Below are 26,067 nucleotides of genomic sequence, written 5' to 3'. Positions count from 1 at the left end.
CTAGTTTAAAATAGTAAAAATATATTTAATAAGTTAATATCCTTACATTTTACTTTATATATTTGAATATAAGATTTTATATTGGCATTAGCATTATTTCTAAGTTATGAATCAAATTTTAATAGTTTTTGGAAGTAAATTGTTATTAATTTTTAAATGTACTTTTTACAGGTAAATTTTTTCTCTCTTTTTTTTTTTTAATACAAGCATGCAAAGAGATATACCGCCTAAAAATGCATGCACTAGAATATTTAAGACTTATATAACTAATATTTTGTAATTCGAATTATTACTAGATTATATAGCAGCTGGAATTTTTAATATAAAATTTTATTACCAACCGGGTTCAACAATAAATGAGTTATTAGGTATTTTAGTATTTGAGCTGCATTTCGAAGAAAAGAGTATATTTATTAATAATTGGAATTCGTTGGTATATGGCAAATTTCGAACTAAAAAAATTAATTCTAAAAAGAATTTATAGAGCTTGAAGTAAATATTATAAATAAAGTGTTGAATTATATGAGATGTTTAAGTCGTTGGGAAAGACCATACTACTTGCCTTTTTTTACATTGTATTTGTGAAATGCGACTTGCCAATACATGTTACAACCGCAGATATTATAGGAAGATGGGAATTTCAATATTCTGAACCTGCTAATAATTGGATTGATGGTTGTGGTTCAGGGGTTCCAAACAAAAACACTCAAAATTTACAACCAAGCTTGGCTGATTATAACAAATGGCTCACTACAAAAACAAACGGCAAATTAGAGAAACTGGATCTGATACTAACTGATCTTTTATTTTCAGAAAACGATTATAGTGATTTAGATAGATCAATGTTTCCAGGAAGGAGCGATTGGACATTTTTGGCAGTTAAAGACCCCGAAAATGGAAAAGTTGTCGGGAGATGGACTATGGTTTATGATGAAGGATTTGAAATAGTCGTAAATAATATGACAATTTTTGGAATAATGAAATATAACTTATTAAATAATGGAAATTGTAGTGCAAAGGATGGAGATAATGAGACGACAAAGGGTGAAACTTTGTGTTATGAAACTGACTCGTCCCAAATTCAAATTGGTTGGTATTATCTCAGAGATTCTAAAAAAAGAGGTTGTGTCAGTGGCAGAAAAGATGAAAGTTACGAGAATTCACTTGATATTATTAAAAATAGGGTGGAGATCCCAATCAAGAAATCTTTCGAGTCTAGTATAAGAAGTTTATCTAATTCATTGCAGGAGTTTGCGCATAGGCATAATCGTAAAGATTCAAAAAACTGGAGGGCAAGAAGCAATTTTAGTTTAACAGATGTTGCTTTCTCGCATCATTCATATTATATGAATGCTGTAAATTTTAGAAAAATACATCCGTTTAGAATTATGGGTTCGCAGCACTCGTCTTTCATCGAGATGTTTAAGGACGGAGTGGGGAGTGTTGATAATTATGACAACATTGTCGATTCAATTTTTGCATGCAACGTAGTCAGGAGGAAAACTGATGAAGTAAAATTGCCCTCCTCGTTTTCCATTGGTGATCCATTTACAGACGAGAAATATAGTGATTTTCCATTTAATCAAGGTAATTGTGGTTCATGTTATGCTGTATCTTCTGTTTATATTTTAGCAAAAAGAGCAGAGTTGAAATTAAACAAATTGACAAATGGAGCTTCGAGAGAAGAAAAAATTTTGCTTTCACCACAATCAGTTCTTTCATGTTCTCCTTTTAATCAAGGATGCGAGGGTGGCTATCCATTTTTGGTCGGCAGACAAGCTGAAGAAATAGGAATATCGTCGGAAAAGTGTATGGGATACTATGCGGATTCAAATCAGGAATGTAATTTTTCGCCATTTATAACACCTGAAATTGAAGACCGAATTTACTGTGAAGAAGGTGAAAGAATGTATGCGGAAGAATATGGCTATGTAGGCGGTTGCTATGGTTGCTGCGATGAAGATAGGATGAAAGAAGAAATATTTAAGAATGGTCCGATAGCAGTTGCAATGCATATAGATACATCCTTATTGGTATACGATAATGGGGTATATGACTCAATACCTAATGATCATACCAAATATTGCGACTTACCAAATAAGCAATTAAATGGATGGGAATACACCAATCACGCTATTGCTATTGTAGGCTGGGGTGAAGAAAATGGTATTCCATATTGGATTATTCGAAACTCGTGGGGAGCTAATTGGGGAAAGAAGGGTTACGCGAAAATTAGAAGAGGAAAAAATATCGGCGGAATTGAAAATCAAGCAGTATTTATTGATCCCGACTTTACCAGGGGAATGGGCCTCTCTCTTCTGAATAAATACCAAAATAGTACAGCTTACAGAACGAATTTGCCAGATATCAAGGACAGCCCTCAAGGATCAGAGAAGGTTAATGTCGAAATTGTAAATGGCGGAGTTGATCAATAATATTACTTTCAATATTGCTATTAATTCTTAAATAATTTCATATATTTATTTTTTGTGTCCTTATTTGTAAGTTTACTTTACATGCAAATGACAAATAAAATCGATATGCGGGCGTAGTTTTTTAAGTGGATAGAATTATTTTTTAAATATTGAAATACAAAAGAATCAACTTGATTCTTTGAAATCAGAAATTCATATTGAGGTTTCAAGCAAAAAATCAATTTATTTTAATTCTTTTAATGTTTGAATCAATTCAAGATAGAAATAGGGTTGGGAGAGGAGTTAGAAAAATGTCTATTTCGCCTCAATTTAATGAAAATATTAAAGAGATAATACTGTTAACACAGGAAATAGCTGGTATTTATGAACATTTAGGGGGCGAAACAGATGTTCTATCTCAGATCCAAAATGAAATTGCTGAGCTAGAAAATTATATTAAATCTACTTATGACAAGCTGCAGATGCTAATTGATGGTTAGTTTAATACATTATTTATTTACAATAATTTACTAAATATATTCTTCTAGATATCAAATCAATAGAAAATAGCTACTTAGAGGAACTTGAAAATGGAGAAAATATATGTAATAATAGTGGTAATGAAATTTACAACAATTTTAAAGAAGACAATAAACGCAGTGCCTTGATGTCATCAAAATGTGAGGAGATCGAGAAAGAATTGTCAAGTGTTCATAGTAGGTATGCATTATTATTAGAAAAAAAGAAGAATCTATTAAAATCGATGAGAGATTCAGAGGATGTGTTGTATGCAAAAAAAAAAATGTATCAGAGTATTTCTATGATAACTTGGTCATTGATTTCCGAATCTTTTATACAAGGCCACTTTATTCCAGTAAATTACCCGACAAAAACCGAGACATTTCAACTACAAATTCATGAAAACAGTAAGTTTCCAAATTATAAATAAGCTAAATAAATAAAGCTCTTAGACAAAGTTAGCAACGCTGAATATTTGTGGAGAGAAATAGAAAAATTTTGATAATACTTAACATTAATATACAAGATATTAAATCTAAGAGATTCCAGGAAAATCGATGCAATGCTCGATTGATTCTTTTGGGTAGAAAAACTCTAGAAAGAACCAAATAAAATAATCTAGCGCTGCTATTAGAGCAAATATCTTTCCTATTAAATTCCCTGTCTTATATATACGTAATATTCTTTCCTTAGTACCAATAATATCAACTTGATTCGACTTCTGATATACAGAAACTGTCCTCTTTGCAATGTCATGCCATGAATACATTGCTGAGATTTTCTTATGTGATGAATATGGATCAAATTTTCCTTCTCTAATAATATTTACTGCAATTTTAAGCTCGTTCACCATATTTGAAATAGAAGGGTTTGAAAGCCTAAGGAATTCTTGAGGAAGAATTTCGGGAATACCTCCTACATTTGAAGAAACAACAAGCAGACCACATGATGCTGCCTCAATAATACTGATTCCAAACGCTTCCGTCAAAGATGTATTTAAAAAAATATGTCCTCTTTGCAAAACTCGACAAACTTGTGTGTGAGGAACAGAACCAAGAAGTTCAACTCTATTCGAAAGATTGTACTTTTTACACATTTCATGTAATAAATGTTTTTTTGGGCCGTCTCCTCCTAGTATGAATCTTACATTCGGGTCGCTGTTGCATATTCTTGGAATTATTTCGACAAGTAGATCAACGCCCTTCCTATAAGTCATTCTGCAAATTGAAATAACAATGACTTCATTATTTATTGGAGACTTGTAATTTGGATTGGGTAAAAAATCATTGCTATCTATTGCATTTGGTATTACAGTGACATTTTTTGGAGAAATTAATGATCTATATATCAAATTTTTCTTGTTTGTGTGTGAAACACAAATCACATTGTCAATACAGGATAAATTTATCCTAAAAAAATTATTCGCGTGAATTGAATCATAATTTGAAAGTCCAAATAATGAATGATCAGTAAATACCACTCTGTATCCCATTGTAGTGGCATGAAATAAGCATTCTAGTGCTAGCATTGAAACTGATTGATGGCCATGAACAATATCTATTTTTTCTCTGATAAGGATCTGCCTGAATAAAGGGAATAGGGTAAATAAAGAAGGATAAACAACATTATCATAGATACTTTTGTAGGGCAAATAATAAACTTTCAGGCCAATACCCATATATCTAACGCCATATCTATCATTCCTGCTGTGAGTAACAACAATAACCTTATATCCACGGACCATCAAACATTGAGATAATTCATAAATGTGCATTTCAACTCCGCCTAAACCAGGATAAAAAAAGTCAGATACCATGCAAATATTTGGTAAACCATTTTTTTCAGAATACGAAGGCTTGTCAGACTTCATTCTCTTTATTAAAATATTTATTTAATTCTCTTATATTTTATCTATATATATGCATATAAATGTACACATGTACATTCATTTAAATTAACTACTACTTAATTTGAGACTTAATGGCAATATTAAAACAATATAATGATCACCATCTGAAGCAAAATTCAATAATACAAAGTATGAAACTCAATGAAATCACTTTCTAGAGTAGAAAAATTTTCTTCAGTTACCAATATTTTTTGGCTCCACTTATTAATTTTTTCCCCCACAGAGGGTAACTAAAATAAAAGCGATCAAAAAAATAATTAAATGAAATAATTTATTAAAAATCACTATTATTTGGAGTTAAGCTACATAATTTTGCTATTATATAAAAAGCTACCTTATAAATCCATTGAGGTATTACTCTTCTTAATACCTTAAAATTAGACATTAATTCACGAATTAATTTGATTGAATCAAGAGAGATTAATAAAAAGAAACTTACCAGATAGTTTATTTAGTCTTTTTTGGCCTTTCCTGTCTAATTTAACCTTCTTCTTCTTTACCTTAACTATATTCATGCATACATCTTTTTGGCCATTAATTATATTCTCAGTTTTGCTTTTCATATTTTGTCTTTTCATGGCATTCACTTCTGCTCTTTTTCTACTGTCCTTCTCCACTTCTTTCAACCACTCAATGTATCTTTTTTTCTTATTCTTATCGTTTTTTTTTGCCATTTAGTTTCCGATATGAATTCAATTTACCAGCAATATCAAGTGGAAATAAGTATTAAAAAACAATTAAATTATCACCTTTTATTTAATCGAACTTGATATACTTTAAAGATATAAATAATTAATGCAAATTATATTTTTATTCTAACCTTACAAGTTATATAAATAGAGGAATATTTTACAAACAAATTATCGCGCGCCGCTCTATAAATTATAATCGATTATTAAAGAGCAATAGTGATGCCTAAATCAACACAAATTTTCTAAAATCATTCCTATTAATTAATGTTTGTTAAGCCCTAAAAACGCACACACATTAAAAACAAACTCTGATAAAGTTTTGGTTGATCACACAAAAACGTTTATAGGATAGCTATTTGGATAAAATGATCAAGCATGCTCTTCCCGTCTTTTTTTCAGCGGGCAATAAACTCACAGGCGGCAAAAAAGGTGCATAACAAGTACATTTAATAAAGTATAAAATGACAGGTTATTTGATCGAAAGGCATAATACTAACTAGATAATACCTGGAAAGTATTCTTTCTTACAATATAAAATATATGGATTTATTGCTATTAGTTAAATTATTTAGAGGAATTAATCGATTGTACCCGTCAAAGGAAACGAACAATAGTTTGCAAAAGTGCACTAAGAAAGCAGTAGTGAGCAATTATCTCAATTTATAATTAAAATTGAATTATGTCGTCATATTATGAAAATAATACAGGTACAAAGTTGAGGCCAGTAGTTGATTTTGGAGATGATAGATGGGTAACTTTATCTACTGCAGAATACAAAAAAACTTTAATAAAAAAAGAACAAGATGCTGACTCGGATTATGATGAAGAGGATGGATATGAATATCATGAAGAAGACTTGGAAGATGAAGTTGAAGAAGAGGAAGGAGAGGAAGGAGAGGAAGGAGAAGTAGATGAGGATGAGTCGTTTGATCGAGCATTTGATAATAATGAAGATGAGAGTTACTACAGGATGAAAAACAAAAACGATGACGTCTCTATTTACCCAGAAATGATTAGATATCACTTCAAAGAAGCATTTAGTGTTAACGAAGGAGTTGAAGCCAGGGAATTTGGGTTTAACGATGATGATGCAGAATTAGAAGAGTTGGCTGTTGACGAAGAAGGAGGGATTGCAACCGATGAACATAATATTGACGAGGCAGACGTTGTTCCTGATGAACTAATTCAACCATGGGATCTGGAGAGCATTCATGAGAGTGTTGAGGTGAGATACACTGAAAGCAAAGGAAGATGCTTATATGCACGAAAGTGTTTTAATCCCGGCGATATTATTTTTGCAGAAAGCCCGTTGCTTGTAGTCACTCCAGAACTTGCTCCAGAACTATCAGAGTTCTTAGAAGATATGAATTCAAAAGAGACTTTTACTCTTCCTCCTCTGTGGCACGTAGCAGCTTTGTGTACATTAACAATGCTTGAAGAAGAAGATAAAGCTATTTGTTTAGATAAATGGGTCCCAGATCCTTCTGCCGAACCAAGTTATGATGTTCAAAAAATTATAGAAAATACTGGGATAGATGTTGATCCGCATTTATATGAAAGAACCTTGAATGCTTGGAGGTTTAATTCATTCAATCATACTTCAAATAATGGAATAGTTTTATATAATGTAATCAGTATGATGGCTCATAACTGCGGAGCAAGCTGTTGCTGGCACTATGGCGTAGATAATACATTTGTTTTAAGAGCAAAGACGCGTTTAGAAGTTGGAGACGAAATAACAATATCTTACATATCTGATGATGATTTATTTAAATGTTCTAAAACTAGAAGAGAATTACTTAGCAATTGGTTATTTTATTGCCAATGCGAGAGATGTAACAATCCCACAGATCTTTCTAGAGGGTTGAAGTGCGCCTCTTGCGGAGTTGGAAGCATGTTTTTCAAGGAGGATGAAAATGGAGTAACAAGATCAAGTAGATGTTCCGTCTGCAGATCTCAGCCTGATAGGGAAATTATTGATAGCTATACTGATCTTGAATCACAGTATGTTGCAAGACTGGAAGAGACAGATAAGAATGATGTTGAGGATGTTGAAGCAGTATATCAAGAGGCTCAAAAAGTGTTTACTCAGCACTGGATTATGTACGAATTAGATACTATGCTTTTTGAAGCATACAAAGAGTCCCAGCAGTTTTCATTTGCACTTTCTTGTCTATATAATAGGCTGAATTTCGTAAGAAATGTCCTCCCAGATTGTACCTATACATTGGCATGGATAACTGAGGAACTAGGGGACATTCTTAGCATATTGCAAGATGAACGTCATAAAGGTAAATCCAAAACCAATCAAGAAATTTCTGCAATACAAAGATATTACTACGACACATGGTGCTATCTCAGTATATTAACAGGCCCTAATCATCATTTTACAGTTGCTGCAAAAAACAAGTATGAAGCAATCACCAACTGACTACATAAAAAATTAATTGTGTAGTATTAGCGATAATTTATCGTAAATTATATGGCAAATGTTTTCTAGCTAGAACATGTTTAAAATTTTTATGTTTGATATCACTAAGTAGTAACTTTAAATTTCATTAGTAATATACGATCTTACTGGTGCGGAAACATATATAATATAGTTTTTTAGTCGTTCACTCAATACTAATTGCACTCTATCAGTTTATAATGCTTAAGTTTTTGTTTTAAATAAGATAGCACTGTTGAGGGGTTGCGGCGGCAAATCACTGAGTTACCTTTAAAGTTCAAAAGCAACTTTCCTGAAATAAATCTATTTTTTACTGTTGCATATAATATTTTGGGGCAGATTTTTTGAGTTTGGGATGAATGATAGTGATAATGCTTTTAATAAATCTAAGACACCATGCTGTATTTTAGAGGAAGATCTCGAAAATGAAATTATTAGAAAAAATGGATTTCAAAAGCCATTCGTTGCATTACAAATTCTGATTTGGGCATTATTTGGCTCAAACATTTTGGCGTATTATACGTTTGTTATTCCCTCTCTACCACTATTGCTAGCTACTATTATCGGAATAATTTCTGCAATACTTTGCATAATTGTCTTTACATTAGGATGGAAAGTAACAGCTATTAATCCCGGCTATTCTGAAGAAGACTCTTTATTTAACTCATCGAACCTTAACTGCAGTGAGTGTAAGATTTGCCATTTATTTTTTGAGGAAAATAGTAAACATTGCAAACTTTGTAATAAATGTATCCCACGCTATGACCATCACTGCAAGTGGCTTAATACTTGTATTGGCGAAAAAAATTATCGGCATTTCTTTTTGCTTTTGTTTTTTGTGACAATGCTCCTTATTATGATTATTATAGCAACAATATCTTCGATAATAATGGAAACTATAAATAATAACACATATATCTATTGGAATTCAAGACTTTATTTTTGGTCTCCAATAACGTTTTACACCATAGGAGTATTAATACTGGCTATTGATATTCCTTTGTTAATTTTAAATGGACACCTCTTTGTATTACACTGTTATTTGGTTTTCAGAGGGGTTACAACTTACGAATATCTTACAAAGATTGTTATAGAAGATGAAACTAGTAAAAATAAGCCAGGAATTTGTTGTTGCTGTAATACGGATGACTTTTGCAGACAAATTGTTTCGTCTGTAGACTGGATAGTTGCAGATCGGAAAAAAATAGCTGCAAAAAAAAATAAAATAAAAGAAGAAAAAGAAAATACGAGCAAAGGAGAGTCCAATTATGATAATGCCAATATTCACAATTTAGTAGGTTTAGAATTATCAAATATTAAACAATTAGACTACGAAGAGCAATCAATTTCTCCGGCAAGAGGATCATTTCGGACAAAATAATACAGGAATTTACTTAGATTTTTAAACTATTAAAATTCTATACGGATATGGGTTATTCGATCCGTTATTTTGGGTATATAAGCCTCAAAACATAATTAGCTGCGTTCATATATTCATTCGTTAGGTATTTCTTTGTTGTAGAAATTTTTTTAATGTAGGGATATTTTAATGTTCTTTTAATCGCATTAATATTTCTGTACACATAATCCTCGATCAATACTTCCATGTTAAAATATTCGTTAATACATTCTTCCTCAATGCTATCCTTTCTTGCTCCTAAACATTCTTTCGCAATGAATAGTGCAGAAACTGCTTGAGATAAAGGAGAATATTTTAATATTTCAATATCATAGAGGCATATCTCCAATAAATAACAGCTGATGAAATATTCCAATACTTTATTTATCCCTTTGCTACTTTTCATATTCAATACATTGATTAATAGTGATGAACTGTTCTCCAATTGATCTTCGTTTCCAACTCTATTTGAATTATAACTTTGAACAATCTGGCTATTATATTTATCTGAATAACTATAATTAAAATATTTATTTTCTGAGTTTTTCCTTGAATAGTCAATATTTTCTACCCCAATAATATCCTTTAAATAGCTTTCCATTATAATTCCCATTTGAAATTGCAGAAGAAAGAGTGATGAAATAGGGTTCAACTTAAATGTAAGTTGATTTAACACATATTTCTCCATACTAATTAATTTAATAGAATTTAAAGAAAGCTTTTTAATAATTTCTTTAAAGTTAAAATTCACCACTCTTTCAATTTTAATAGTGATATATAGACATGTGAAGCCCAAATATCTTAATCTTTCTAATGAGTTTTCTTCCTCTATTTGATCTTTAATAATAACATTATCCATGAAATGTACTGTAAGGAAAAGTATTTCTTCATTAAGGTGATATTTCCAAATAATTTCTGACATTTCTCCGATTATCTCTCTTCTAAAATCTATTAAGGTTTTACCTGGCTCAATTTGTTTTTTGTAACATTCTCTATAATATGTATAAATCCTTTTCATATTATAATCATTTTGTTTAGAAAGAATCCTATTTGTGAAAATCTGCCCAATGTTAAATTTGAATTTTTTAACTGGTTTTGATTCATTATATTCACTTTTTTCGAAGTTATTACTAAATTCAAAAATTCCAGATGAAAACTCAGTGTTATTGACACTAATATAATTATTTTCTTTACCATTTTCTCTTTTTATTAATTGATAATTTGTCTTTAAGTTACATTTAGAGATATTACTTTTATTTTCTTTGCTTTCATCTGAGTTACCTTCCAAGTATTTTGAGACTTGACGAAAGAAATGTTTAAATGTTTCATTTTCTTTAAGTTTTTTAAATAATATTGTCATTTTATTAATTATATATCTTAAAATGATGAATTGAGAAGAAGTATTCAAGTTTTAAATAATAGTTAAAAATTGTACAAACAAAATATTTTCGAATTCTAAAAATGCATGCATGCAGAAGAAAAGGAGTTTTTCTTAGGTCGCTATTTAAAAATATTATAAATAGAAATGAGTTAAATATCTACTTTAATAAATTTTTTTAATAATCTTGAATCCCATTTAAATTGATCTAATGACAAGAGTTAATATTATTTTAATTTTAGGAATAAATTACCTTAAAAAATGCAACTTCACCAAAACTGTTGGTTACGGAAATGGTATTTAAAGCTTCACTATCAGCCTTAAGATCCTTTTCACGTTTCAAAATTAGCCTTTCACAAATCAGTGAATTCCAAGATAAGCCCAAAGAAGGCTCTAAATTTTTTTTTCCTGTAGCAACATTTGCGAATTGATCTTTTTTTTTTTGATCATCGAAATATTTTTTTGTCATGTGATTAGTGACGATTATTGAAAGAGAGTATTCTTTGGACATGTTTTCTAAAGTTTTTGCAATCTTTTGTTGCATTTTTAATCTATACGGTTGGTTATCTAAAAATAAAGTATTTAAAATAATATGAGCACAATACTTACTTAAATTACAAATACGGATGAGCATACTTATTGAATCTATTATTATTATGCCAATATTATTATTCTTGCACATCTAGTAAAAATGGTAAATAACTCAAAACTTTGCTTTAAACTTACAGAAGGCAGTAAAGTTAATACATTAATTAATTCTTCCAAATCAAAAATTCTTATATATTTAATGTTTTTAATCAAATTCTCACAGGTCATATCTTCTGTTTTTTTTTTCGCATTAATATAATTGAGTGTACTTTTTGAGATTTCTCTTAGCCTATTATCACTAAAACCACCTTCTGAATCTTAGTGGAATAAATTGATCTATGGAAAATAAGAACAGACTTACCTATATATATTGCATTCAAGCCTGGCCCACCAATACTTTTTGGGATTTGAATATTTAAAGCTAATATTTTGCACAAGAGAGTTTTTCCACTTCCTGGAACACCGCATAATTCAATAATTCCTTTGCCAATAATAATTCCTCCACCTATTTAAAATAAAAGAAATCAATAGGAAAGTGTTTGTTTTCAAACATACAAAGCATTTTATCAAGGGTACCACAAAGAGTTTTTATTCGATTTGTAGATGCTGTTTCACGGTGTAATAGCTCTAATGCAGAAATTCCTTTAATCATTTCATATATATAAATTACATTATTGCATTAAAAGTGTTTTCTGAACTATGTAAAGCCTTGCACACAATAGGCAGGATTATTAATTAGGTATTTTGTAATAATTTTTATTTACCATAAGTGATGAATTTTAAATAAACTTGATATTGCAGTGAGATTGGCGCAAAAGCCAAGGCGGTTTTATTTTTTAAATTAATAATTACGTATTCTGTTACATAAGTTATTTATTGAATGCAAATTGTTAATATCGCCCTTATCAATACATTCTTTTCTTAGATTTAAGAATCAATATTAAAGCATTCTATAACTTCTTTTGCTGGCCACAGTTGCCTCTTGACCGTTTTTACATATTATGATTTAAAATTTGAGTTCATTGTATTTTCCATCAGGATGGATAGCTCTAGTCCAGGTAAGTTGAAAAGCTATTGAAAGTATAATCTCATTGCGTTATTCATTTAATTTTAGAGAAACTAGTTCGAATAAGGTACGCTGAAGTTCTAAGAAATTTAAGAGGGCCTGCAGGATCAGGAAAGATGATTCAGAATTTAACTTTGCTTGCAGAAGATCAGCGACAATATGCCCATATTATTGCAAGCGTTATTTTAGAAGAGATTCCAAGGTCAGATATTCCAAGGAAGTATGTTCTTTTATGTTTGGTAGACTCTATCGTTCGCAAATGCCGATCGGGTTCTATATTTTTTCCATATTTTTTGCCTTATATCGCACCATACTTTGCCGAAGCTTACACAACAAAAACATCACCTCAAATACTACGTTCCTTAGAAAAACTTTTGAAAGTATGGAGTGATTCGTTCCCTCAAGATATTGTTCAAAAACTTATTTCCACTACTAATAGTGTGCGATCAAAATTGAATGAGCCACCAATAGAAATAGAAGTTAATAACATAAACTCCGTATCTTCTAAATTAACAAGCCCCAATTTAAGCACTGGAAGTAATATAGCCCCCAGCTCTAGCGTTGGTATAAACGGGACTACTACAAACACAGCTGAAACGTCACATGCAGGAACGGAAGCTGCTAGACTTAACGAAATATATACAAGTATCTCAAGAACAATTATAAAAAAGTGTAACATCTCTGATGGAGGTAATATTCTATTGAATAAGTTGGTTTCAGATCCTATTGTACATAAGATAGCATACTTGAACACTTATGGGAAGATTCAAGAGTCCCAAAAGTTAATGGACACTTTGGTAATGAATATAGAGTCAAATAATTTTGAACATAAACATGTTAACCCTATAAATGATCAACTTCCAGTTAGTAAAAGACAAAAACAAGAGATTACAATTAACAAAGTAAATAGGAACTCTGAGGTTAATTCAATGAATCAAACTCACTTTAATCATTCAAATTCCCAATCTGTAAAACAGATCGGAATACCTTCTTCTCTACAGCAGCATGTCTCTCCTCCTCAAATGTCTTCCAATCAATCTGTTAAACTACCAGCAACTTCAAATCCTGTTGTATCTCCATCAGTCTCAGCAGCAGCAGCAGCAGCAGCGGCCGCTGCCGCTGCAGTAGTACAATCCAAGGCACAGATTCAACATCAAAAACACCAATCTGGTATTTTATCCGCACAACCAATTATTTCCCAGCCTCAATCAAAAATGAATATTCCTCACTCTAGCACCGCCCCACAACAGTTGTCTCCAACGGTATCATCTTCAATATCTTCTGCATCGACATTAAGCACATCAGGGATTGCTGGTAATATTAAAAAAACATTTTCACCAAGATTTTTAGAAAATAGTACATCATCCATTTTGTTTTCTGTTTGGAATCAACTATTTCGTGGTAATTCAAGAATAGAATCTGATAATCTAAGGAGAATAGATTCATACGTTATAGACGGTAGAGGGGATCAAAGTATTTTTTTGGAAGGCCTTCAAGTTAAAGAAATAAGTAATTTGCTACTTTTATTCAAAAAACTCCAAGAGAATGTTGACGCTTCAATTCAGTTCAAAAGATCTGTTTGGTTAAAATCACATTTCATTAGGAAAAGAATAATTGATAATATAAATGATTTCAATTTGCAGGCAAATGTTTCGATGTATTATGCTGAGAGACCGAATCAATGCCATACTTGTGGCTATAGATTTATTGACAGCAAAAAGAAAGAATCGCATATTCAAATTCATCTAACGAAAAATCTTATATTTAGACAAAGAAAACAAAGTTCAAACTTTCAAATTCTATGGCCTTCTCTTCAGGATTGGATTTACAGTTCCGATAAAAATATATTAGGTGAGACCTCACCCGAAATTTCTGGTGAAAGTAAGGATTTTATGAGCGATAATGACAAATTAGGAAATTCAATTGGTGAGAAATCGAATGATTTCACGAATGAAGTTTCTCAAATTAGTGACAAGAATATCAGCTTTGATGATCTATTTAACTCATTGTTCAAAAGAAAGCCAGGAAAGCATATGGCTTCTGAAACAAATAGAGAACATAAAGGGATTAATGATAATTCAATTGAAGTTAATTTAATTGATTCTAGTTCTAATCCAACTGTTAAAGTTTCATCTTCTATTGGTGTATCCAAAAATATCTTGTTGGCTCAATACATAAATTATTTAAAAAATTTTTCTAATTTTGATTTTGAATCGTTATTAAATAAACTTGTAACAATCACTAATGATACGAACAACGATATTTATGGAAAAATAATTAAAGATGTAGATGACATTTGCAATAGTTTGTCTTCACTTTGGAATGAAATGACACAAAGTGTAATTACTACCTATACTCCAGTTGATCATTTACATATGGTTTGCGATATTTGTCATGAATCACTAAATATTAAATGGTGCTCAATTAATAAATCTTGGATTTCAACTGACGCAATAGCTCTCACACAAAGTTCCACTAAATATACATTTGAAGATGAAAATAGGAAAAGCTCATCTCATAATTTAATCTTGGCTGTGGTTGATACATCTCAAGACGCAAGTATTACTAAATTAAACAGCATTAAGGAAAAAATTAACGACAAAATGTTAAGCTTTATTCAGTGGAAGTTCCCTACAAGAGTATTAAATAATTCGAACCAAATAATTAAATTTAGGCCCTTTAAGGAAAATTGTTCATCAATTGGATCAGGAAATAGTTCCGTCCAGAATCTAGTTGGAGATAAGTTTGTTACCGCACATAAGTCGTGCTTTATACACTACTTCATTTATAACGATATTAATAATAGAATCTCAAACTTTCTTAAAGGGAAAACACAGAAATATAAGTATTCAATTCCAAATCTAAGTGATATTAACATGAACAGTATTAATATCAAAACAGTTCAGAAGGAGAATAATAAAAAGTTTTTATTTATGTAGTTGTCTATCATTTAGACTAAGAATATTTACGCGCCAACAGTGGATGTAGGGAAATTGCTATTTTTTTTAATTAGAAATTTTTAAAATGATAGATGATTCTAAGTCCGTACCTTTCATTAAAATATTGAGATCAGGTATGCCAAAAATGTGTTTGATTAATAATTTTTACTTGATTTTTAGCAACTAAAGCCACTCTGCTTTCGGAGTTGATTTTGATAGGAGGGATGATAACTGGATTTTCAGCAGCAATTTTCCAGATAAAACAGTTATTCTTTCTTTCAGTAGTCTTGATATTTTCAAGTATAACAACCTCCAACAATAGCGATTTCCAGAGAACGATTACACTTATTGGGTTCCTAACTATGGGGTTTATGTCTATCTACTTTATGCCTAATAATGTATTGCTTGATCAGAGAGGCGCATCTGAAAACAATTCTACAAACACTAATATAGGAAGCTAATATTATTAATCTTTAATAACTAATTGAACAATCCCATCAATATAAGGGCAAAATATTGTTAAAAATATTAATGGCGTATTTAATGGTAGTGCGACCCCATGAAAAATTACTTTATTTGAATCTAAGCTCACATTAGTTTCAAATTTGAAATGGTTTAGAATATCTTTTATTTCAATTAGTTGATTGTTAATATCTTTTTTGAATGATCTCAAAAATGATTCGTTCTTAACGTGAATTTTTACCGGAATATTCCTAATTTTTTTTTTTTAAATTATTAAAGCTTAAATACTGAAGAACTTACTTAGTATTGAAATATATTTCATTTGCTGACCCGAACAATCGATGAATTATCTTCTCGTATTCACCTGTTGTCTTGGAGAGAGAGTATATAGAATCAAATAGTTCATTGTAATCTTTCTTATTCATCATTTGAAGTTTTCTGCAATCTCCAAACATTACAGTTTGAGATAGCTTAATGTTATTTGTAATAATCTTAATCAAGTTATTATTAAATACTGAGTTTTCTTCAGAAAAAAAAGGAGCTTTCCGATTATTTTTATTACTATTATTGTATTGAAGAACCAATTTAATGTTGAATGAAACGCTATCATTGCTTTTGTGATACTTATCAAATAATATTCCTACAGGGAATTGGCTTAGAAAGGATACAATTTAATGTAATTATTAAAAAATAAATTACCTATTTATGACCAAACCATCGTACTCAAACCAAGAGAAAGTGTTTTCAATTAAATTATAAAATTCCTTATCAATAGAAGCGTAATAGTCCTGAATAGTGTCAATCAAAGATAATAAATAACCTATTCTTGGGATAATAAAGTAAAGTTTAGGAGCACATTTCCACTTTGAGAATTTACTTTCTTCTCCGTGATCAATACTTATTGAAATAAGCAACAAGCCAGAGTGTATTATCTTGTGTGTAAGAGCATGTGATTTGCTTTCTATTATTTTTAACATAAATGTTAGAAGTTTAAGCTTAAAAAAAAGCAGCAGTGCCGCCAGCGCCAAATCATTACCCACATTTAAAAGAAATATATACTAACTAGATGGACAGACGACAAAGCCAAATAATTTGCAAAGAATATAAAATAAATTTATACATGTGAAAGTTTTTTTATAAAAAAAAATTAGATATTAAACTTAATTTCTTTCTTAAAAAGAATAATTTTTTTTGAATATTTTGGTTGTTTAATTAAGATATTATTCATGCATGAAACGGGCTTCATTTGGAAAACGATATATTTTTCTGGAATTAATAAATAGATATTTCAAGTAATACTAAATAATTAGTCTAGAGCTGATAATTAACAATTATTACTATTGCAGTCGTTGTTTTAACGGCTTCAATAGTAATTTCTATTGGTTCATTGATTATGGCTCGTTCTAAAACTTCAAGCAAGCGAATTGCAAAATATCCGTCAAAAGTAAGTTGATTAATTCCATTTATGCAACATATTCATTAGTTCTCTAGACTCCTATTCTTCACCAATCAACGAATAATAGAGCAATTAGTAGTAGCCCCATTAGCCCAAGGAGATATAGAAGAAGACCAGGTAAGCTAAATAATTTATTCTGTGTTCAAATTATATTTATTTAAGGAACGGTTGCATTAAGAGAAATTAGAAAATATCAAGCCTCAACTGATTTACTTATTGCTAAACTACCTTTTGCTCGCGTTGTTAGAGAGGTTACATTAAAATTTGTGCCACATGGCGAAATGTGGAGATGGAATGCAGAGGCTTTGCATGCTATTCAATGCGCAGCAGAAGCATTTTTACAAGGGTTATTCGAGGATGCATATTTATGCACATTGCACTCCAAAAGAGTTACATTACTACCAAGAGATATAAGATTAGCTAGACAATTAAGAGGCAGGTATGGAGACTTTATTTAATGTTTTTTTTACCAAATAAATAGCTCCTTATTTGCCACTTCTCAAAATGTAACTAAAATTAACATATATTACAGGTATATAGTACTCCTAGGTCAATTTAATTCATTTCTTCACTTAAACCACTATTTACTTTTATTGACGCCCCCTCGTCAATTTGGCTGATTTTTAGTTTCTTGTTATTGAATATATTTTACAATAAACGGTCGGTAGTAGCGGCGCGTGGATGGCCGAGTTGGTCTAAGGCGTTAGACTCAAGATCTAATGAGCGTATGCTCTCATGGGTTCGAATCCCATTCTACGCACTTTTTTTCTGCCCGCAAAACAATTATTATTTTTCTAATATTTAAACTATTCCAATTAAGTTCATTTTATAAAAATTAATTATTCACTTTCAGTTACTTTCGAGAACTTCTAAGAGATCTAATTAAAAAAAACATGAATTATCCCCGCCCTCGGTACATTTTATAGCAAATTGTTAATAGAATAATAATTAATCTCCTTGGAGCATAAAATATTATCTTAGTGAAAATTAATTTAATGCCAAAAACAACGAATACATATGAGTGGTTTAATACGAAGAATATTTACTGGATTTTCTGCGAGTGCTGGTGATTCCCCTAAAATTAGTAAAAGCTATCATGGTAAGTTAGACAGTTTAAACTAGTATCAAACGAACTAAATACTATTGTTTAGGGTCTCTGTATAAATGTAACGGAAAGACATACCAGCTTGTACTTAAATCCTGCTGCATGAATATTGAAGATGACATAATCATGAGCGGTGTAAATCCAAATGATGATCAAAAAGAAAATTATATATTCAATTTTAAGAATATACATTACTTTCATAGTAATAAACAGGGTGAATTTATAATTATTACGAGGTCAGGACAAGATTTGGTAAAATTCGTTTTCGAGTTTGAAAATATGGATCTACATATTCTTTCATTCTTATCGTATAATATAACATTGTCTCTTCGTTCTCTCTGCAGTATAAAAGATCAAATCCCAATAGAATTGTATGAACACGATGATACAATAACTAAAAAGAAAAGAGATTCTATTTTGAGCTTTAACGCTGAAGAATGGAAGCCAATAAGCCTAAATGCTATTTGCGAGCTTTTGTCGAGTAAAGACTTCAAAGACACAATTTTTTCTATTAAGAATTTATCAGGAAAAGGCGAAGTACTGTTTGCCAGTATAATTGGGGATAACATTCTTTTTTTGCCTAAATTAAGTGAAAGAGTTGTTGAATTTTATGGGTTTAATCAGGACGAAATAAGAAAAAGATATCGAATTCATTTTAAAAGAATACAGAATGAAGGCGAAGATAACAAATCCTTCTATAGCTCAGAGGAAGAAATTGATGGATTTATTGCTAAACTTTTAGAGCACATAGATCAAGTAAATCCGGAAGAAAAAAGGCCAAGAAAAAGTATTTCTGAAATCATTAAAAACGAAGTTTCAGACTATGGAGTGAGTTATAAAATGGACCTGGATGATAACTATAATCCCAGCAAAGATCAGATTATGTGGGAATGCAGCGATAATGAAAGTGACCACACTTGTTCAGCTGATGAAGTAGAAAATGAATGTTATTCAACTCCTAGGAGAGTAACAAAAAATAACGAATTGTATTTGAATCACAAATATATGTTAATAGGACATGAAAATACTTTTGTTGGTAGGGCAAATAGGCGTAATGGGAAGTCAGAAATTGCTGTATTTAAAAACACAGAATCGGAAGGAAGCAATTATAATATTAGTGGAACTCCTGCAAGAAATATTTCTGTAATTAAAAATATTGAATTCGAAAATCAAAGTGTACTTCCTGTAGGAGGCCAACTACACAACTGTGAAACCCAAATGTTGTTTCTGTCGGAAACAGATCCTAATTATGTTTATCAAATGGATTTGACAAATGAAAAAATTTTACGTCGTTGGGATGCAAATGGACTTCCAATTTCTTGTTTAGGACTGTCAAGCAAAGATTCTCAATCCACTCCAGTTCCAACGTTTTTGGGATTAAGTAACAGCGCAATGTTTATAATGGATAGTAGGATCAAGGAGTCTTCCAACAGATTTACTTCAAAGATATATAGGTCTAATGTTCTTTTTAGTAGTATGGCAACTGATAAAGATGGACATATATTGATTGGCAACGACTTAGGAGAGCTAAGATTATATGATGGTACAATGAACAAAGATGGAGAATTTAAAAAGGCAAAGACACTACTTAATTCATTTGGGTCTCCAATTATATCCGTAGATGTGACTAGAAATGGTAATTGGATTCTCGCAACTACAAAAAATTGTATTCACTTATATCCAGTAACTGAGCAAGAAGAAAACTCTGGATCTGAAGGTAGAAATGGATTTGTTTCAAGTCTGAGGAATAAACCTCCATCCAGGAAACTGCGTTTAAAGCCCGAAGATTTGTTTCATTACAAAATTACAGAAGTTAACTTCACGCCTGCCAGATTTGACCAATGCCAAGGGCCAGAAGGATTTTGGGCGGAAACTAAAATCGTTACAAGCATAGATAATTTTGTTATAGTTTGGGACTTTGAAGCCGTAAAAAGAGGTAATCTATATTCTTATTCAATTAAAGAAGTTGAAAGTAGAGTTGAGGATTGTTCTACCTTTTATAATAATAGCGATTCAGTTGTACTGGCGTACAAAGATGATCTTAAAATCCACAAACTTAATAGAAAAAACAAGAGAAGTATTTATTCAAGGTAAACTATTAAGTCATTGAATATTAGATTATATATCAATTGCTTTCTGTTGCAATCTATCGTCTAATTCGAATAATGTTAACGTTCATAATTTACTTCTATCTAATTTAGAATGATCTCTACTAGACGCTAAAACGGATTCAATAGACTCCATGAATTGAAACCAAACTGAAAGGTCGTTATGGCGATTTGTCCTATTAATTCTTACGACATCAACATTCCATTTTCGGATGTTATCAGGAATTGGCTCTGAATCATATGTTATATGATATCCCTTTACCATTGTAAATATATCTTGAATCGTTTTAAATGGGAAGGACTGCAATTGCCATTCTGCTCCAGTAAGGAACACTGCAATTAGTGAATACCAATCCCTTTTCCTAAAGTTAAGAGTGGATTCAAGGATTCGAAATGTGACCTTTTGTACAGTGGTTCCTGAGCCAAAACTTAATGTAACAGTTTGTTCGTTACCAGCAAAGTTTCTCTTTGCTAGGTTAGGGTCTACAAATTCTTTATCTCGTAAGAATTGAATTATATTGTTTAATGTAATTGGGCTCTTGGATGATGGTGGAACTAGTATTATTGGGTTGAGATTATTTGAATTTAGGTATGCTAATAATGTTGATCTTTGTTGAGAATTTATTGACTTTGGTATGTTCCTTGATTTTGATATATTTGAAGTACTTATCAAAGATTCGGAACCTCTTTTTCCAAAATCTGCAGTGTTAGATCTTCTACCGTCTTTCAATTTTTTATTTTCCGCGTTATGAATATATGAACTAGATTCGGCTGATCTTTTTTTGTTCTCGCTTTTTGCAGGCTCATTCATAAATGTTAGCAAGCTATTAATTCTAGTATACATATCAATTCCTTGACAAATGTAGTCAATATTTATTGGATATATCTGTGAAATTAAATTAACTTTTCTTTTAACAAACATAATTTCATCCCTATTCTTTAATTGGATTGAATTTGCAACTTTTGAATGTATTATATTTTCACTGCTTTTTCCGTTAATTGATTCAATATCTGTTTTTACCTTATATTCGACCCATGGATAATTTAAATTTAAAATTTTCTTACTTTTATCTAATATTCTGCATGGCTGTAAGGAAAATTCCGTATTTATACATTCATATTTACCTAAATCTTCAATGGAATATGTAGATGGAATTCTTGAATCTTGTGTTTTTTCAATAAACTCATTCAGGAATTCCAAAATATTTTTCTTTTCTAGAATATTTATGAATTTAAGTCCATTATCTTGAGCAAGTTTCATTGTGTACTTCTTGCTTTTAGAAGCTGTAATGAATAAATATAAATCATCTAAATTTAATGACTCTCCTCTTCTATTTCTACATCTGGTGGGAGTATTAACATTCAATGAACAATTGTAAAACTCGAAATGAAACTCATCTCCTAATTTAATTATTTCATCTGTTTTCCCTCTTGTAATAGTATCCTTCAATAAAATCAAAGGGTCAACAAATGCCTGTAGCTGATCATCTTCACTCATTATTAAGTATAGAAAAACAAACTCAATTAATCAAAATTGTTTAATTATCATGTAAGTAAAATGATCATTAATATATTGCTTGATTTTGTAAATTACTTGTGCCTAGAAAATTAAGTTTAAATCTGTTGGTTAATCAAAAAGTGCAAATACAATTGAACAATATTTATTCCAAAAATCTATTTAGCTAGATGATTTTCTATATTTTATATTAGAATCTTGTAAACTAGAATTAAATTACAATTCCCTTCGTATGAAGCTTTTAGCAAAAAGAAGTAGCCGCCTAAATGTTTAAACTATTTATAAAAGTCTAAATTCAATCTAACAAAATGGCAATATAAAAGCCTGGTCTGATATCATTGGGAGCAACTTCCATCATTTTCTCCCAAAATTTTATGTTCCTTTATTTATTACATAAAAGACGACTAAATATCTTCTGTGAGCTTTTAGTATTACCCAATCATTCTGAGGGCGAAATTTAAAAAATCTTCTTTGCCTTTCTTAGAATTAAATTTCAAAGGTATACAATTTCCTGTATCTTTTAAATGTAGTGCAATAATTAATGTTGGGTCTTTAAAAATAGCTGCTCGTGTATTCACCATTCTAAGTTCACTTTTTGTTGTAAAAATCTCTCTAATGTTACTCCAAGGAACAGCTTTAACTTTATCGTTGCAAATAAATGAGAGATCATCTTCCTCATCTGAGAAGCTAACTTTACAGTCCGTTGTCGATCCATCTTTTAGAATAATTTCGGCTTGAATTCCTATTAATGCTCTGTGACGTATTATTTTCGAAGAAATGTCTTTGTTAAACTTCATCTCTTCCTCTTCATATTTAATTTCCCCATTGTTATCAATCATTTCTTTATCAGAATTAGAACTGCTAGTAATGTGGTTGATTTGTTGGCTATTATTATTTCCAGTTTGATTTTTGTCATCTTTATGAGTATCGCGAGAATTACTTTCTACCTTTTCTTTTTCCAAAATAATTTTGTTAAATTCATTTTTCGGAGCACTTGATATTTTTTTACTACATTTTTTACTATTTGGAATTGATGACTTAAGTGAATTGTTTTTCTGATCATTCATAGCCAATAATTCATTCTTTATGGGTGGCCTTTTTCCTAACTTTGGAGGGCATTGATTCTTTGAAAGTGGAGAAGATTTAGAATATTTTTTTTGATCGGATAATGGAATTTGCTCGTCATTCTTTAAATTAGTATTCTCTGGCTTTTTGTTATTTCTATTATCAGTTGTTTTCTCATTCGTGTTATGGATATCATTATTTATATCAGAACTAATTGTAGAGCATTCTTTATTATTGGCATCTTTTGTTTCTTTTAGTTTTTTGTTCTTTTCTTTTTCATCTATTTCCTTCTCAATTGCGCTTGGGGATCTATTGATATTTAACTTCCTCCTTTCTTTTGTTTTTTTACTCTTATTCTCAACTGCATTATTATTTTCATCTGAACTTATTGAGGTAGAGTTGGAATCTGCGCTATTTGGCTCCTCAGAAAAATGTTTTCTTGAGCCATATGAGCTCAGAGATCCAACTGAGTTAACACAGTTTTCTTCTCTTGTTTGGCTACCTTCATATTCTTCATGGTCTTTACCAATATGTCTGCCATATTTATCAGCTCTATAAACATTCATTTCGTCTTCATATATTAAATGACAGCAAATACAGCTTCCAATTTCCCTTCCACTCCACTCCCTGACAATTTCCTTATCGACAATATTTCTGGCAGTTCCTCTAATTTTTTCGAGCTTCTTTTTTTTGACATTTCCTTCTTGATCAATATATTCCTCTTCTAAATCGCTTGGGGCAGGGCACAAGATAAAAATGTATTCATCATTCTTTTGATTTTTCTTTAATTTGCAACATGAATGAAACATTTCTGAAATAAACTCGAACATTTTTTTAAATGTATCGCTTTAGCACGATGTAAATATTTATTTATACTTTCACAATCTTTTAAATGATTTGAAGTATATCAAATAAAGCAATTTCATAAACTAACAATTATAGCTTTTAAATGTATTCTTTTTGATATATTTTAAATTACTCTTTTAAAAACCCATGTTTTTTTTTCTTACAAAATTGTCAAACTTGATCTAGAACAAATAAAATATTGCATGTAATTGGCCGCCTTCCAGAATTGACACAGACGTAAAAATGAGTAGCGCTTGGTAACGGTCAAAGAATAAATTTTTTTGTAAGTCTTATTTTAGATTCCGTTAATTCAACAAAAATTATTTGGACTCTCAAGAATTTGTCTGAATAACAATAATATAATTGAAAATCGAAGAATTGGGTAGAAGATTAAATTATCGATCTTTGGACTTGATTATTTATTATTAGCAACCAATCAAAATAATATGTATTTTATATTCAAAAATTAGACTTATTAAGTAAGATCTGTAGTTATTGTAAGTAAAATTACTTACGAATTGAAACATATAACTATATTGAGATTATAATTTTAGGGTTAACACGAGGCATATCCCGGAAGCTAGTATCAAAGAAATGAAGGGTAACTCTGAAAATGAGAATGAGCTTCTTATGAGGTTATCAAAAACTTTAACTAGTATCAGTCCTGCGAGCCGCAAAAAAGGTCTAGACATTATAACTAGATATATATCAAAGCACAACAATTCAATGACGCGTTTACAAATGTTGAAAATTTGGAAGGGGCTCTACTATAGTATGTGGCTTTCAGATAAAGTTTTAATTCAAAGAGAAATTGCAGTGAATATTTCACAATTACAGAAAAGATTTGAGGTAAAAGAATATTTATTCTCTTTTATTGAAGAATTTTATCTGATGATGAGATTTAGATGGGATGGCATGGATCATTATAGGATGGATAAATTTACATTTTTACAAAGAACAATGCTTGCTGAATCACTAAATTTACTCAGTAAAAAAAACTTTGATCCTGAATTTGCAAAGGGCTTGCTTGATGTCTACCGTAGATGTTTATTTGTTGAAAATATAGATAATGAGAATTCTATAGGTAAAAAAAGGAAGTTTTTAATGATTAGTGACCATATAGGAAGCGGCGATGAAGTTGATCCATCAATTAACTCATATTCGAACAGGTCTACAGGTATTGGAGTATCTTTAATTTTTTGTAAGCAATTCCCACAAGAATCTGTTTATTTATTATATGAGCAATACAAACTCATTAAAGAAAATCCATCAAACAAAAATTTGTTGAATGAATACATTTCTTCATTTTTTATTGAATACTCCGAGTTTATTATTAATGTCATCAGAACTTGTACAACTCACTCAACCTTAACAGAAAATATTTATAGTCAATTGATTCTAAAATTTGTTGATTTTGATTCACTTCTTGATCAAGTGGTATGCGACATTGATGACTTAAATATTAATCAAGAAGAAAGGAATTTAATCTCCAGTTTCTTATTGGAAAATATTGTCAATCTCATGTCAAAATTGCATTCAAGTCTTTCGAATCTCTCCAAATCTAATGAAAATTCAATTACTCAAAATAAAAGAAATAATATATATTCAACTATGGAAAAGATAAGTAACTTTTTAAAAAATAATGTGGCACTTTCAAACAGCTTACCAAAGGTTTCAAAAAACAAGAAGAGAAATTCACTTAACAAGCAGGGAAGTGCTAATTACGAAAGTAAAAATGAAGATAAAGAGAAAAGAGTAAGATTTGATATGTCAAAGAATGTACGTATGCTCCTCCCTGATTCAATATCTACATCGAGAGCACTTGTAAAAATTTTTGATAAGAAAAGTGATATGAAGGGTAGCAATAAAATAAACTGCATTTTATTTAGGTCTTCACCGAATTCTGATATCCAAAATGATCCTGAACTCTGCTCGTCAGATTCCTGTAAAAATTACAACTTGAACTCTCTTAAAAATATAGAGATAATCTCTGCTGAAAAGGCACTATCAAAGCCTTCTGAATCCAACAGTTCTCCTTCGAAAAGTATTTTAAAAAGAAGGGGAATTAATATTTAAGTACAAGAATTAACTGCTTTCAATACCGCGCAAACTTTAGAATTGCAAATTTGATCACATGTGGTTTAGCACACAATTAT

General features: G+C 30.5%; 13 protein-coding genes and 1 non-coding gene across 14 annotated transcripts; 8 read left to right on the top strand and 6 right to left on the bottom strand.

Annotated features, from left to right (window-relative positions):
• Positions 1–527: 527 nt before the first annotated feature.
• On the top strand, positions 528–2,435 carry cgd4_2110 (preprocathepsin c precursor, putative; the record flags this gene model as incomplete). The annotated part of the gene is made up of 1 exon (XM_001388025.1): positions 528–2,435. One exon carries the CDS (start codon positions 528–530, stop codon positions 2,433–2,435), a length of 1,908 nt encoding a protein of 635 aa, XP_001388062.1.
• A 1,033-nt stretch (positions 2,436–3,468) lies between these two features.
• On the bottom strand, positions 3,469–4,824 carry cgd4_2100 (PIG-A like N-acetylglucosaminyl-phosphatidylinositol biosynthetic protein; the record flags this gene model as incomplete). Its single annotated transcript, XM_625803.1, has 1 exon — positions 3,469–4,824. A coding segment is annotated over one exon (1,356 nt), but the record flags the coding sequence as incomplete, so codon positions are not given.
• A 1,389-nt stretch (positions 4,825–6,213) lies between these two features.
• On the top strand, positions 6,214–7,965 carry cgd4_2090 (SET domain protein; the record flags this gene model as incomplete). The annotated part of the gene is made up of 1 exon (XM_625802.1): positions 6,214–7,965. The coding sequence occupies one exon, from the start codon at positions 6,214–6,216 to the stop codon at positions 7,963–7,965; it is 1,752 nt and encodes a 583-aa protein (XP_625802.1).
• Positions 7,966–8,284: 319 nt separating this feature from the next.
• On the top strand, positions 8,285–9,364 carry cgd4_2080 (DHHC family palmitoyl transferase with 4 transmembrane regions; the record flags this gene model as incomplete). Its single annotated transcript, XM_625801.1, has 1 exon — positions 8,285–9,364. A coding segment is annotated over one exon (1,080 nt), but the record flags the coding sequence as incomplete, so codon positions are not given.
• Positions 9,365–9,428: 64 nt separating this feature from the next.
• On the bottom strand, positions 9,429–10,742 carry cgd4_2070 (cyclin B like; the record flags this gene model as incomplete). The annotated part of the gene is made up of 1 exon (XM_625800.1): positions 9,429–10,742. The coding sequence occupies one exon, from the start codon at positions 10,740–10,742 to the stop codon at positions 9,429–9,431; it is 1,314 nt and encodes a 437-aa protein (XP_625800.1).
• A 256-nt stretch (positions 10,743–10,998) lies between these two features.
• On the bottom strand, positions 10,999–11,442 carry cgd4_2060 (conserved hypothetical protein; the record flags this gene model as incomplete). The annotated part of the gene is made up of 1 exon (XM_625799.1): positions 10,999–11,442. One exon carries the CDS (start codon positions 11,440–11,442, stop codon positions 10,999–11,001), a length of 444 nt encoding a protein of 147 aa, XP_625799.1.
• On the bottom strand, positions 11,415–11,857 carry cgd4_2050 (hypothetical protein; the record flags this gene model as incomplete). Its single annotated transcript, XM_001388024.1, has 2 exons — positions 11,415–11,666; positions 11,708–11,857. Coding segments are annotated over 2 exons (402 nt in total), but the record flags the coding sequence as incomplete, so codon positions are not given.
• Positions 11,858–12,434: 577 nt separating this feature from the next.
• Positions 12,435–15,353, top strand: cgd4_2040 (SMART RPR domain at NH2 terminus, SMART AZnF_C2H2; the record flags this gene model as incomplete). Its single annotated transcript, XM_625798.1, has 1 exon — positions 12,435–15,353. A coding segment is annotated over one exon (2,919 nt), but the record flags the coding sequence as incomplete, so codon positions are not given.
• Positions 15,354–17,432: 2,079 nt separating this feature from the next.
• cgd4_2030 (centromeric histone h3-like protein, cse4 like) lies at positions 17,433–17,729 on the top strand (the record flags this gene model as incomplete). The annotated part of the gene is made up of 1 exon (XM_625797.1): positions 17,433–17,729. A coding segment is annotated over one exon (297 nt), but the record flags the coding sequence as incomplete, so codon positions are not given.
• A 217-nt stretch (positions 17,730–17,946) lies between these two features.
• Positions 17,947–18,031, top strand: cgd4_2025 (the record flags this gene model as incomplete). Its single annotated transcript has 1 exon — positions 17,947–18,031. It is a non-coding gene; the product is annotated as a tRNA-Leu (tRNA).
• A 447-nt stretch (positions 18,032–18,478) lies between these two features.
• Positions 18,479–20,470, top strand: cgd4_2020 (conserved hypothetical protein; the record flags this gene model as incomplete). The annotated part of the gene is made up of 1 exon (XM_625796.1): positions 18,479–20,470. The coding sequence occupies one exon, from the start codon at positions 18,479–18,481 to the stop codon at positions 20,468–20,470; it is 1,992 nt and encodes a 663-aa protein (XP_625796.1).
• Positions 20,471–20,551: 81 nt separating this feature from the next.
• On the bottom strand, positions 20,552–21,982 carry cgd4_2010 (conserved hypothetical protein; the record flags this gene model as incomplete). The annotated part of the gene is made up of 1 exon (XM_625795.1): positions 20,552–21,982. One exon carries the CDS (start codon positions 21,980–21,982, stop codon positions 20,552–20,554), a length of 1,431 nt encoding a protein of 476 aa, XP_625795.1.
• A 449-nt stretch (positions 21,983–22,431) lies between these two features.
• cgd4_2000 (apicomplexan CP 15/60K like protein) lies at positions 22,432–23,895 on the bottom strand (the record flags this gene model as incomplete). Its single annotated transcript, XM_625794.1, has 1 exon — positions 22,432–23,895. One exon carries the CDS (start codon positions 23,893–23,895, stop codon positions 22,432–22,434), a length of 1,464 nt encoding a protein of 487 aa, XP_625794.1.
• A 610-nt stretch (positions 23,896–24,505) lies between these two features.
• cgd4_1990 (RRp1-like protein) lies at positions 24,506–25,987 on the top strand (the record flags this gene model as incomplete). Its single annotated transcript, XM_625793.1, has 1 exon — positions 24,506–25,987. The coding sequence occupies one exon, from the start codon at positions 24,506–24,508 to the stop codon at positions 25,985–25,987; it is 1,482 nt and encodes a 493-aa protein (XP_625793.1).
• Positions 25,988–26,067: the final 80 nt, after the last annotated feature.

The sequence above is a fragment of the Cryptosporidium parvum genome, chromosome 4, assembly GCF_000165345.1.
Source record: "Cryptosporidium parvum Iowa II chromosome 4, whole genome shotgun sequence".
Classification (NCBI taxonomy): Eukaryota; Apicomplexa; class Conoidasida; order Eucoccidiorida; family Cryptosporidiidae; genus Cryptosporidium; species Cryptosporidium parvum.
This window is presented reverse-complemented; position numbering and strand designations above follow the sequence as displayed.